The sequence below is a fragment of the Patiria miniata genome, unplaced genomic scaffold (assembly GCF_015706575.1).
Source record: "Patiria miniata isolate m_02_andy unplaced genomic scaffold, ASM1570657v1 HiC_scaffold_5, whole genome shotgun sequence".
In the NCBI taxonomy this organism is placed as follows: domain Eukaryota; kingdom Metazoa; phylum Echinodermata; class Asteroidea; order Valvatida; family Asterinidae; genus Patiria; species Patiria miniata.
This window is the reverse complement of record NW_024037072.1, coordinates 34,550,330-34,564,917: the sequence shown is the minus strand read 5'-3', so window position 1 is coordinate 34,564,917 and position 14,588 is coordinate 34,550,330. Positions and strand designations below refer to the sequence as shown.

The 14,588-nt window shown below is 39.9% G+C and overlaps 1 protein-coding gene across 3 annotated transcripts in view; it reads left to right on the top strand.

Annotated features, from left to right (window-relative positions):
* The window catches only part of LOC119740209 (5'-3' exoribonuclease 2-like), an 88,282-nt gene that overhangs the window by 23,042 nt on the left and 50,652 nt on the right, over positions 1-14,588 (top strand). For all 3 annotated transcript variants that reach the window (XM_038215421.1, XM_038215420.1, XM_038215423.1), the window contains exons 22-29: positions 730-819; positions 2,457-2,529; positions 3,950-4,033; positions 4,160-4,260; positions 5,557-5,645; positions 6,489-6,545; positions 7,745-7,813; positions 9,618-9,785. In XM_038215421.1, the coding sequence (XP_038071349.1) occupies positions 730-819; positions 2,457-2,529; positions 3,950-4,033; positions 4,160-4,260; positions 5,557-5,645; positions 6,489-6,545; positions 7,745-7,813; positions 9,618-9,785 (731 nt within the window). The remainder of the gene's footprint in view (positions 1-729; positions 820-2,456; positions 2,530-3,949; positions 4,034-4,159; positions 4,261-5,556; positions 5,646-6,488; positions 6,546-7,744; positions 7,814-9,617; positions 9,786-14,588) is intronic.

Here is a 14,588-nt window from a genome sequence, read left to right as displayed (position 1 = left end):
AAGAAATGCCCAAGATGAATTATTCTCATCAAGCATGAATATTGACAAAAATGGATTAAGAACACACCTTAAGCCAAAAATACATTTTGAGTTAAAAAGAAGCCCCAAGAAAACCTCAAAATTTGTATACTGACATGGATGGTAATAGTTCTTGCATGACAGTCATCTTGTAGATGCAGTGCTTTTGTTCTTTAGGAATATGCATGATTACGCGTGTTTATTCATTTTACTGAAAGTAAATTAAAGTTGCATTCCCGGTGTTCTTCAACAAATTCAATTTTTTCCTATTGATGTAACAGGGGAAAAGGAAACCTCCTTTTTTTTCATTTTTGAACGTCTGGAACCCCGCTGAAACAAGTTTTCTGTTTTGGGCTCAAACAGAGCAGATTTGCGAGCAGACTGGCTCCGGTCTGTACATTATCAATACTGATTGTGGGGCAGGAACTACACGCGAGAACGGAATTATTGGCTGATGGCCACTAATTCAAAATTGTAAAGTAATAATTCAAAACACCAGCTGAATGTGTTTGGTCGATGTGTCATTTAGAAGTGAATAACTTTTTTAATGTTAAAAAAAATAGCATTTTTGAAAAGGAATCTATTTTTCGGGATGAAACTGGAAAATAGCCCGGGATCCATCCACTGTATTTTGCCAGTTTTGATGAAACAATGCTTGAACTGTTTGCCAAATGTCCATTTTTTTCTCTGTCTTTCCATGCCCTGATTTAGTTCAAGCCCCTGGAGCAGTTGATGAGTGTCTTCCCTGAAGCCAGTGGCAACTTTCTGCCTCCATCATGGAGGGAACTCATGGGTGGCGTTGTAAGTAAGACCGTTTCATAATAATGGATACTTTTATAAAGATTCAAACTAAGATCAAAGCGCTTTACATTATAGCTACGCCCGATCATCGGGCCAATGAAACACTCCAAAGACAATCTCAGCTCCCTGGGGAGTATACAGCTCGATGCTGCCATTTCGGCGCAAAGCAGCTAAAATCAGTCACAGTAACCATTTTCCCCTCACAGGTACCCATTTACTCCTGGGCGGGGAGAAGCAATGAGTGACAAAGTGCCTTGCCTAAGGGCACACGCACCATAGCCGCAGGCTGGAATCGAACCCACAACCTGCAGAATTACCCGTAGATTATGAGTTCAATCATTCCATCATAAATAATGATAATAACTCTACAAAATCATAAGTCAGTATTCCATGGCCTCATGAAAAAAAATAAAATAGCCCACTCACTCTTACACTCTCCATATACTGGCTTGTGTCTTGTGACGTCAATCACAGGTCACAAATCAAATCACAGGCCACGAGTCAGGCCACCGGTAGACAAAGTTTACCGATTGGAGTAAGAATACTTTGGAGAGAAAGTTTATGGAGATTTTCTTGTTCCTTGTGTATATCCGTAACAGAGACGCTGCAGCCTAGCCAATTTGACTATATATGGGGCTCAGTGTCCCAATTTGTATTTAAAATTCAAAGAATGTTCTTGAGATAGCACTGTTCAAAAACTTTTGGAAACATCCTATATTTACAAGATTTGGAAAACTTTTGAGCAAAAAGTGGACCAAGGAGATTTCCCCTTGGAAAGGGCAATTCTGCCTCGAAGGAAATAGGGTTTTTGTCTTGGTTTCATGTGATCGCTACCTGAAGCCCGCCACCCCACGCTCACGCCATACCAACACCAAAGGTTACAATGTACATCACCCATAGTGCACGCCTGCACATCCACAAGTTCTAATTTTTTCCACAACTGTGGTAGAGTGGAATGCCCTGGACGATTCATTAGTCAACACAACGTCATTGATCTGTTTTAACCCTCCGAGCAGCTTATATAAAAAAAAATCACACCGTGGACCCACATGGAGAATTTTATCACCACATGTGTTTATAGGTCAATAACCCTGGCATGCCTGTACATGCACAAGATATAGGTCAGTCACATGGCCAGGGATTGTTTACAACCTGTCTGGGCTCCTGGGGTACGAGGGGTTGACACAAAGGGATCGGCGGCACTGAGGGATTGGCCACTAAGATCTCCCATTACTGCACAAAGGCATTGGGCGCCATCTTGGCTTCTGTCTTTCAACACTCCTTACTCTGGAGTGGGTAGGGTCTGGCCAATGGGAGTCTACAGGCTTGTGGTGTATAGCAGGGGTGAGGATTACATGGAAACTTGGCCTTATTGGCCCATTGAAAAAAAAATTATCCCCATATTTGGAAAATGTGGAGAATCAAATCACCACTTCGCTGCTCAGAGGGTTAATCAGCAACTCCAATAAATCCCCACACCTCCCCGCACAAGCCTGGCTATCACACTCATCATAGAGTCCAGCCAGTATAAGAACAGAAGCAGATTGTGAAATTTTCCACCAATAAATTAAAAAACTCAGTGGCCAGATTTCAGCGTCGGTGTTCACTCTGTACCGTTCTATTCTGTTTATTTGCAGGATTCACCCATCATTGATTTCTATCCGATCAACTTCCGCATTGATCTGAACGGCAAGAAGTATGCATGGCAAGGTAAGGTTTTGCCTTGTGTTCATTCATGTGCAGGACAAACGCACAAATATCCTCCTGTTTTGGTTCCCATGTCTGTGGTACAGTTGACTGTTAAACTAGTTCGCGCCGGAAGCCGTGATAACACGCACTGTCTGTTTTTGTGCACATTCACGGCTGACGGGTTAAGACGTCAATATTGCCTTGACTCGCCTCCGGTTGACGTCTAAACACGCTAATCCCTCGTTCTTTTTGTACACACACACAAAGTCTGTGTAGTCTGTGGAGGTGGACCGTGTCCTGACTGCTGTGTGAGCCGTTGTGCACAGCCTATTGTTGTACAATTTACGCTCCAGTGCACACCCCGGACTATTGAAACATATGAGGTTTCGACAAGAAATATCGTACAAATACTGTAAAAATGACTCTTGCGAATCAGTATTTGTGGCGTTAGGCTGTATATCAGAAGTTGGCTGGAAAATTTTGCCTTTTGAAAATTTCGAAAATTTTTGGGGGAAAAAAAATGGCGAGAAATGGTTAATATCCACAAGAAGTCCGTCCAGGCTGTGTACGAAGTACTTGATGATCGCTGACAATAACACGCACACTCCTGGGGTAGGGGGTTGAGGCGTTTCTATTGGGGCATTTGTTATTGCTGGCCCTAGCTGAGAGCAAGTTCGGGCGAGGATCAATGAGCTCCGTGCGCTACCAAAAGAGGGCGCCCTTTCACCTAACAACGACGTCCCATGGGCGGGACATTTCGCTGGTTGACGCGCACCGTTCCTTGTGTGTGACGCACGTACACCAGGGGATTGTACTATTTACACGCGCAATGGCCGCTCTTCGCGGCAAATGAATTGCAGTCAGGCAAGATGGCGTCGGTCGGTCACCCCCAACTAGTCAAATGATGGTCAAATGTCCTGGCTCCCCGTTGTGCTTTATGATGCGCTCAGCTATTGGTAACCAGTATAGAACCGTGCCCCGTGCTCCCGTTCCGAATAGTCGACTAGAGAAGTCCAATCATCCTTCGTTTGAGTGAAGTTAGTCAGACTCTGGTTAACTGTAGCTTTTTGCCTGAACTTCCTCCAAGTAATCTAGATGCAGCCGAAGCCTGTAGGATCTTTTGAATAGTTTCATCTTCCACTTGTCCATTGACAAACTGGAAGACAATTGTGATGTTTCGGGTTCAAGTCCCTCCCGAACAAGCTGGTTTTTTTTTGGGGGGGGGGGAAACATTTATGGGTCGTTCCATGCAGTTGAGATTGAAAGATTTTAACACATTTTGAGATTAGGTATAATGGATCACTCATTGTAACTAAACCTATTCTAACCAATAAGGGATGTCTCATAGTTTTTATACATTTCAGAGGAATAGATATTTGAAACCATTGTGCTCCAGTGTAAAATTGATTTCATGGACTCCTTAATTTTTGTGTGTGTACAGGTGTTGCCCTCTTACCCTTTGTGGATGAGAAACGGCTGCTGGAGACTCTCAAGGAAGTTTATCCCAACCTCACCGAAGCAGAGAGTAAGAACCACTTGCCTTAAAACAAATAGATTTCACCCTTAATAGTTCCATGCAAAAGTTCCATGACAAATGGCAGTTTGTGACCACTTTCACTAGCGCTTTTTATACTTTCATTCCACTCCACAGAGAAGAGAAACAGTCTTGGCCCGGATCGTCTGTACGTTCATAAGGACAACCCCTTGTTCTCATTCCTCAAAGAGCTGTATGACACTGATGCCCTTGATAAGGTAGGCTGGATATTTGTTATGCACTCCGTATATGAACAATAGATGGGGCTTCATTACCAGTCGTGAGATTTCCATGTGTTCGCATGAAACCCAATGTTTCTATGCATGATTGACATGTGTACGGTGGTAATGGTGTTTAAAAATCAGATAAAGGCTGTTTCATACTTCAGGCCAGTTTCAGTGCAAAGTGAATTTATTAACCCTAACCACCCCAACTCACTGATCTCTATATAAAGACTGGATAGCGAAATCCATACGCCATTCACACAGTAGACTTTGCATATTGACCAATTCGCCCCCCGGTCTCACGAAGATGGCTGCGTATAATACGAACGTTTTACGCGTATATACGCGCGCGTTGTATCAACAGTTGACGCGCATTTTGGTCACGTACACATAATGATGTTCTAAAAAGGACACATTTCCGTAGTGATTATTTCCAAAACGCCGAAAAAGTGAACTGCGGCATTAAAAAAGTAAAACCACAATGTTAGAAAAATTGTAAACCTTGGTCAGTGGTGGTGGTCAAACTATAAGTCAAGTGAGCCGCGAAGTTACAAAAGAAATCATGCTGTCTATAAAGACGGCAAGTTGTCCTTTGTAGATCACCAGCCGGTCCCACCAATATGGCGTCAAATTCATTCATTGTGCGGCTCTTTATCTGCTATCCAGTCTTTATATAGAGATCAGTGCCCCAACTCCATCAAAATCCATCCCCCCATTTGGGGGACTTGGTCCACAAGGCCTGGCGTGACTAAATATTGATGGAGTATGATGGACTTGGACCTAATGGCCTGAAGCAGTGCTAGGGGTATCCGATTGATTTTGCCTAGCTTCCTGTACTGCTATTGTGATAAAAGCCATGTGTAGCAAGTCCACGAATGTCGACCAGTGCGTCAGTGGTGGATTCCATTAAGTCATGTTTCACAAAAGTCTGGTGGCATCTTGTATACAATTGGCCGAAATTTTGGAGTTTGGTTTGGAGCCAATATGCCAGGTGTTGAATGCGCGCTGCATGCATTAGGCAAAACAGGTACGCACGCATGACACGACCGCCACAAGATTCCCAGACATTGATGTGATAGCAGTTTGTGTTGATAAACGCCCTCTTTGGGTGGGTGATCGTGTATCCAATATACAACAATATCGTCTTGATCCAAGATTACACAAGTGGGGAACAAGTATGTGATTTTGTGCACGTCCACATTCTGAAGTCCGACCCAAACAGTGCCGGTTGAAAATCTTACCCTCCCCTGCAAGTCTAACTGACAGCTGGAACTTTCTTCTTTCACATAGACAAACACCAACATTGATTTGGACCCATCCCTTGCCGATGGCATGAGAGCTACCATTGGTTATGATGAGTATGTCTGCTTCCCAGGAGGGTAAGTGTACATTGCTGAGTTGTGTTGATTACTCTTCATGGTTCAAACTTTGGATCTGAAATTTTTATGACACTTTTTATTAAGGAGATAGCGTGCATGACATCACTTACCATCCACAGTTTTGAAAAGATTGTTTGGGGCTTTTTCTCCCTCCGGAATGAAGGAATGAAGGAGGTGATTGTTGGGTACTGTTGGTGGGACATCACAAAATGACACGATCAATGTTCCGAGGAATATTATGAAATTTATTTTGATAGGAAATAAAGAGTGTACTCATTTACATTTTGGAAATAAATAGGCCTTAAAAACATACAAGCTTCTAAAGAATCAAGTCCTGTATATTTTACTTGCCAATGTTGTGGTCTGTAATTGGCATGATAATTAAATCTGAGTGATTGTATAAGGGCAATTCCACGGTTACTCACGTTACATTTTTGATGTACTTTTGAGTTTCCTTGGGCTGTAATTACCATACTGAAAAGGTTTAATAACTGTTATCCCCATGGTAGATAGAGTAGACCTAGACCTACCTAAGCACCAAAGATGACATCCAGAAAAATGTGTTATGTATGATAAACAAGACACACAAAATCGGTTACTCGCATCACGAAAATGTTACGTGACTAACCGTGGAATTGCCCATAAGTGCTTAAAGTACTGGCCTTGTATGGATTAATCAATATGTGTCTATCATTCAAGCGTTGGATGGATCCACCAAACACACAGTGTCAACACTGCCCAGGAGTGGGAGCATCACTACACTCCCATACCTGATAGTAAAAGAGAGATATTCATGGAGCCTCACGGTTATAAATAAACTTTTTGAAAATCCTGTCATTTCAGAACCAGGAAATGTCCAGTGCCGGGACTTGAAGACGTCCAAAAGAACAACGTTTTGAGGTGAGATAAAAATCTGTGGTGTTTGTTCATTGTTAGCGAGGCTCTTCAAAGCTGTTGAAGCAGTTCGTTGAATAGCACAACAGTTGCAAGTGGTGCGCACATGGCCGTACCAAAACTATTTATACTGCCTACACTGCTTGTTTGCCACTGAAGGGTACCAGTATTAACCCTAACCCCCTAGGCCCTTTTTGCTAGGAACCATCCTCAATCCTCCAAAATCATCCAAAATTTTGCACTCATGTTCAAATGAAGGATACCCACTGCATCAATCCTTCAAAATCCTCCAACAGTCCTGCCTCTTAAAATGCATTCATCTTCAATCCTCCAAAATCAACCGACACTGAATGTCCATGTGCCCTCAATCCTCCACAATCCTCCAAAATTGTATGTTGCATTCATCCTCAATCCTCCAAAACCAACCGGAGGACTTTGGAGGATTGAGAAAGGTTAGAGTTAAGGGGGAAAGAGAAAATTGTGTTATGAAAAAAAGTTGACAAAGTTCATTAAAGTTGGGTTCCCCGTTCTCAACAAAAAATCTGATTTTTTTTTTCTATTAATATATTTTCACTCTGTATATTTTATTCCAACCAAAAACCTTCTTTTTTTCCTTTTTTGGACGTCTGCAAACATCTGAAAAAAAAAAATTTTTGTTTTGGGCCCAGACTGTTTTGCCAGCAGACTGTCTCCTCGTCTGTACATTATTGATACTGATTGTGGGGTGGGAACCAGTCTATCCCGCGAGAATGGGACTTATTGTCCGGCAGCCAAGAATTCAAAATATTGTAAAGCAAAAATTCAATAACTAAACAGGGATCAATTTTTCTTTTTTTTGGTCAATGTCTCATTCAAAAGTAAATAGCTTTTGTGTTGCTAGAAAAATAGCAATTTAGAAAAAAAAATCTATATTTGAGGATGAAACTCGAAAAGCATGGGTAATACACATTTAGGTGACACTCTTTTGGCAAAATGTTTTTGGCCATCAAATTGAAAGAAGAAAAATTGAGTTGTTAATGCTGGTTTTTGCCCTTAACTGAAAAATATTCAAAAACTTAACTGGTTGGAAATCATATTATAATCGTGTTGGTTGAAGGTAAACTTAGAAAGTGAAATTCTATCCAAAAAAGTTAAGATTATTGAGATTTTAGAGAAGTTGCTGTTCATATCTACATCTGTATGTTTTGTTACGTTTTTCCCCGCAGCGTCAATTTCAAGGACCCACAATTCCCAACAGGTTTCCTGTTCCCAGCTAAGCAGTTACCCGGAGCCAAGTAAGCTACCTGTTTATATTTTCTCAATAGATGTTTCTACCCCCTGTATAATGTTTTGACCATTAGATGTGGCACCATGGTGCTTAGGGACTCAAGGGGCCCGAATTTAGGCCACTCTTGAAAATTGCTACCAACAGAGTTGAAGGGGTTTACATCATGTTATAGCATTTCTATGTTTATGAGGACAACGAAGGCTCTGCCACAAATGTTTGTACATGTGTCACCCTTGATATAATTAGAGTCAGTAATAAAGGGGAAGAGGACTCAACTTCTCAGTTCTGATGTGGTGATTTATTCTCACACTGAAAGATGAAAATACGGGAAAGGGAAGCTCAGTTTAGGACAAGGTGTTCCCTCGGCTCCGGTTAGCATTGGAATCCACTTAAAATATTTACAAAATTACAATCAATAGGAATCTTAAAAGTAAGCCAAATAATTAATATAGTAAATGATCAACAAGTCAGATTGGAAAGATGGCGGCAATTTCCCGCCAAAATCTACCTAACGGCTGCCATCTTGAAAATGTCATAAAATGTGAGCAAAAACATACGAAACTTAAGGAAATTAACGAACACAAGTCTTGAAACGACTGCTTTCAAGGTAATTAAGTAAATTCTTATAATATAAACATCCTAGGTCCTCTCAGATAAAGAGAAAACGAAATAGTGGCTTTATGGGGACATTCGTCTAAACGTCGTCCACATTATCGTCTAAACATGACAATATTTAAACCTTTAATCTTTAAGACGAAAAATACAACATGATTACATGAAGATTGAAAAGCAACCATGGAAAGTGAATAATATAATTAAATTAAATAATTACCTGAAAGATGAAAATACGGGAAAGGGAAGCTCAGTTTAGAACAAGGTGTTCCCTCGGCTCCAGTTAGCATTGGAATGGCGCTAACGCGGGCCGCGCCCCGTATTCCGAATCTCTATTGTGGTAACGGCGAAAGTGATTGGTCAATGAAAATGAATATTCAAGACGATACTTTGAATCAGAATAAAGGTTTGCGGGGTGAATCTAAAAAAGAATAAGGGGGATACTTTTTACGCCTGTGACACATGTGTGGAAGAAAGTCCAAATGTACTAGGATATCGGACCAGTTGTGAGTGCATTTGATCAATAGTTCCCTGATATATCTGGGTTCGGTACCATGTTTTACACATAAGGAAGCCCTTTGTGTGAATTTTTTTTTTTGCATTCAATAGGGGACATTGAACAATAGAGGACAATAGGGTCCCCAATTCCCGAAGGGTCCCCAGTTTGGCGATGTGTACAAAACATATGGGAGGTCTTCCTACAAAGTACCGTGTTTTACACATAAGGAAGCCCTTTGTGTGAGGGGTAATGAGTTTGTTTCTGCATTCAATAGGGGACGTTGAACAATAGAGGACAATAGGGTCCCCAATTCCCGAAGGTCCCCAATTTGCCGATGTGTACAAAACATATGGGAGGTCTTCCTAAAAAGGTAGTGAACAAACAAAAGAGGGACAATAGGGGGTCCCCGATTGCAGGTAAATACACACATGTGTGGGTGTGTGAGTTTGTTTCTGCATTCAGTAGGGGACATTGAACAATAGAGGACAATAGGGTCCCCAATTCCCGAAGGTCTCCAATCTCCGATCATGTACAAAACATATGGGAGGTCTTCTTAAAAAGTTAAAGTACAAACAAAAGAGGGACAATAGGGGTCCCTGATTGCAAGAAAATACACACTTGCGTGTGGAGGGTCTAACCCCCATCAACCCAAATGCATTCAAATATATGCAATATAATTGAATTTGTTCTTTATTTTTAGGCCCCCTGCTAAAGTGTTGAAGCCTGAAGATTTTGATCGGGTGAACAGGGGCGGAGGCCGGGGTGGACGCGGGGGTGGCGGCCGGTACAGACCCCAGCTTGGTTTCCAGCGAGACAGCGGTTACAGAGGGGGCAGCTTCTCCGGTGCCACGGCCCAACGCACTATAAGGTCAGTCCAAATTTGCCCATTTGAAATTTTGCTTTATGAAGTCTACTAGTTAGTCTCTTGCTCAGACATCTGTGGGGACGTTTGAAAGATAAAGCCTGAACATAGATTCCAGAGTTATAATCGAGTACCAATTAGTGAGTCACAAGTTAATCACGAGCGGTCTTGTCTCAAGAATGAGTCATGAGCTACTCAAATCATAGGGCTGTGCATCGGAACCGGGTACCCGAGTACCCGACCGCTGATGTCAGGAACCGGTTCCAGATTATGGGATCTGGTACCCGTGACCAACTTTACAAAATTACTTAGTTACTTCTCAGACAATCAAAAAGAAAGGTGTTGAATGCCATTTGTGGGGAATTTTCAAAATGAGAACCAGGCTACATAGAAAACCAAAACAGATTTCAAATTTATGTGCATTTTAGCGTGTGACAGACGACGCTCGCAAAAGTTGCAGTTTACACCGTAAGGCTAAAAAGTTCTTCAGACAGCTTACGGAATTTGAATTTTGGAGTTGGGATTCTTTTGCGGGTACATGGTTTTACTTCAATAGGGTACCTGGTTCCTGTACTACCCGCAATGCACACCACAATCAAACGAATCGGGACATTCCTTTGGCAATCTTTGGGTATTTCTTTGTCGTATGTCCATCCCCTGCTCATTTGCACCTTGGGTTGTTACCTGAATGGAGATTAGAGTTGTGATTAGCTTGTGATTAGCTTGTGATTAGCTTGTGATTAGCTTGTACACTCAACCAAAACTTTTTGTCTAACTCAAAATCTACACATGTACTGAGCACCTCTCGCTCAAATAACGACTAATCAGTACAGAAATTCCTTAGCAATCCAGCCATACTCTTTATTTGGCCCAAAACAGTGATAATGTGTATGAATGTATGCAGTTTATGACAAATGATACCGAAAACAGTTGCACTTTTGTATACGCGCAAGTTGTGGTTCACACTCACCTTGCACACATAGAAAAGTGCAACTTTTTTCCGGTACAATTTGTCATAAATTGCACAGTTTTGTGCACATTATCACTGTTTTGGGTCAAACGAAGAGTATGGATGGATTGCTAAGGATTTTCTGTACTGATCAGTTGTTATTTGAGCAAGATGTGCCAAGTAGATTTTAAGTTAGACAAAAAAGTATTAAGGGGGGACTTTCTTTTTTAGTTGAGTGTATTAGCTTGTGATTGGCCTGTGATTGGCTTGTGATTAGCTTGTGATTGGCTTGTGATTGGCCTGTGATTGGCCTGTGATTGGCTTGATTACAATTCTGGTAGATTCAAGTTCAGATCACAAGCCAGCATGGAACTACGATTTTTAATAGTATCCTCGTAAAATAATTCATTGTGTCTGAATTAAACAAAAAGTCTCAACCATATTCGGGTCCAAGATGGAACCGTGAGAAAATGTGGTGCCGCTATCCTTAAAAGCAAGACACTTACCATTGATCAGTCATGGATATGTACCTGTACGTGTGCTTGAGTCAGTGGAATAAGATGTCGTGTGACGTTGACTACAGCCAAAAGTGGCAAAGGAGTTAATTGAAATTCCTTGAGGCATTTAAAGCTTCCTTCTCGGGTGTCCATGCACTCCTGTGAGGAATCAGAGTAAAGTGTCTGGCCCGAGGACACAGGCATGTTAAATCAGACAACTGTGATTAGTTTAGTCTCAAGGAGTAACCATTCAGCCATGACACTTAACTTGAATGACCTAAAAAAAAAGCAAGACTATTTTTGACCCTGCGTGACAATTAATTATTTAATAGTTTAATTAAATGTAACTGTGGCTTTCTCTATTTTGAATTTAGGTTTTCTTCTTGATCTTGTTTTGGCTTCTCATTTTATTTTTCTGGTCAATAAGTTGCCTGTTTCTTTTGATACTTTGAGCCCTAGCCTTAATTTTCTGTTGAGTTCAGCTTGCATGCCGTTCAAAGTACAGCACATTAACAAATTCAACATTGTTTAATTTGCCATTTCATTCTAGCTATCTTGTTTGCTTTCTTGCTCACACAATGTACATTTGACGTCCTCCAAATGTTTGGTTTCCCAGTTCCTGTTTCGTTGTTTGTCTTTTTTTATTGTTTCATACGAAGCATGGCTATTGGCTATTGCCATTTTGTTCAACTAATGCTATTTACATGTAGCATGTTCAGTGTTATATTCTGTTCTGCTTAAACTAATTTATTGTATTTGCTGTTTGTTAAATGCATGTACTTAATTTTTTTCTCACTTAAACAAAAAGAAAACTGAACGCCTTTATTTTGAAGTTACACATCATTTTATACAATTGCTATGTACTTATTTTATTTTTTCCAGCGATAATAAGCTGTTTGAAAGAATTTGATTGAGTTTATCGATCAATGTGTATTTTCTTTCTTTTTGTCATTTTATTTTAGTGCCAGTATTTGAAATTATCCTTTTATGACCAGAACTTTAATTTTGTGCATGTTTTGGTTTTTTTTTTGCATTTTTATTCTGTACGCTTTATTTTTTACTCACAGATTAAGAATCTGGTTAGAATAGGTTCCGAGAATGAAATTATTCGGCCCTTCTTTATCAAGCTGTTGACATTAAAGGGAATACTTTATACAACATTTGCAAACATTGAAAAACAAAACTACCCTTTTTTTACGAAAAACCTTACTAGGATGTTGGTTAATGACAGTTTAAAGCATCCTGTAAAATTATGGCACCAGGTGTGAAGTCATTTTCAAGAAAATTGGTATTTTGTATAAATTTCCAACGGTGGTCGGCCGACCACTGTAGGAAAAACCTGACTATTTCTCAATTACTGCTCCAATTTACCATTTTTGTTCAGTCCAAAGTTTGTTTGCTATTGGTTACATATTCATGAACGGGTGCAGGCCAGCTAGAGTGGTTCCATTACCTTACAATTTTCTGGCATCTATAAATTGATCCATTTCATCTTTGGTGGAGTCCGGGAACCAGACTCCTCGAACATTTTTGTTTTTCTTAGTTTTTCCAGCATTTTCGAACACAAAACTTCAAACATGTCAGTGTAACAATATTTGATTTATTATACTAACCCCTCAAATAGTTCATTTCTGAAAATTACAACAATTGCCGATGATTTACATTCCCTTTAACTCATTTCTTTTTACGGAGTTGACTTTGCTGATGTTTGTGCATGTATTGCCAATGTGTCGGCAACAATGAGTGCGTTCAGGCGAGAACTATAGTTAACCACAGTTGACTATTACTTCACTCGAACGAGGGATGGTTGGACTAAGTAGTTGAGTATTTAGTCGGTTACCAATAGCCATGCGCACCATAAAGCACAGCGGGGAGCCGGGAGCAAGATAGTCTGCAATGACTCTTTGGCCAGAGTTTGACTAGATGTGTTTGTGCGTTGTTATTAGTGCGCAGGGTTCAGTTACGTCACAAATCAACCAATAGTCGACTAATGGTCTTCGCCTGAACTTGCTGAATGATAGCCATTATGTGTCAACAGCGCCCTCACGTGTTTAGCGCAGTACATTTCCTCACTTGTATGAAATAATGTGTCATGAATGCGAGTGGAAATATGACACTTTTAATTTCTCAACATCTGGAGAGAGAGATATTTGGAATTTTGTTCAAAGTTTTTTTACTCTTTTATATTTTATATAATATATATTTATAAATACTAAGTTTATAGTATTTTCCTCTATCTATACCACTGGGTATAGCCATCTGGTAACATTATCAAATTCTGTGTTTTCCCCTTTATTTTTGATAAATTTGGTCTGGTTTTCCACAGAACCAGTCGTCTCCCTACCGGTACACAATTAATATATAACATACCCAAATACATTTATCAAATATCCACTTCAATGAAATGTTTATTAATAATAATATAAATAAATAAAAGACTAAATATATCTAGCTATTCAAGGTACCCATATATATTTGTTTTTGCTTTTAATTATGTTTCAGTTATCGTAATAGTAATATTCTTGTATAAAGAATTTGGCTAATGCTATGTTTAACTGGCTCCCTGTCTTAGCGTAGGTTGCTACCATTGTGGTGGTACATGTATATAAAGGGAGCCAGTTCCCTCCATTTCATCCTCAATTTTAATTCATGAGATAACACATCTTTTCTTCATGTTTACTTTGACATTTATGTAGATTATCCATATTTCTATATATTTTTTATCTGAAAAGAAAAACAAGACAATTTACTTCTTATCCGGGTCTTACTAACTTCATACAGCTTATTAACGTTTAATGGATATTGAGATAACTTTCAATGAGACGATCATTTCACGCCAACTCAGATTACAACTTCGTGAACTCAAAAGTCAGTCTGCTTTTAATCCTTGCAATCCTCCAAAAATAGTAAGTTGGTAACCGCATTTTGGCAGCAAAGCTGTGAATAAAATGACCTGTCGCCATTTAAAAATTTGTTACAGTACAAGTAGCTTTAAGCACATTGGAAGTTTACAAAGTGTATATTTCAAGGCATGTAGGATCATTTGCATTTATCCCAAAAGTTACATACAAAATTATTATCAAAAAGCTTACTTGGTTGAAAGATCGCACTGGTGCCAAACACCGCATGAAATTATTCTGTCTGGCTTGCTGTCATTTTAGAAGAAATCGAGAAATGTAGGTGATTTCCAACGATCAGTCATTTGACTGAATTTTGGAAATAAAAAAGTGCTATGATGGACGAAATCGTGTTTCAAACATTGTGCGTGGTGTTTCACTGTTTTCTTGAAAAGTGTTACATCCACTGACATGACTGAGCTGAAAGTTCACTGGTAAGGTTTTGAACATTCTTTTTTTGGATTTC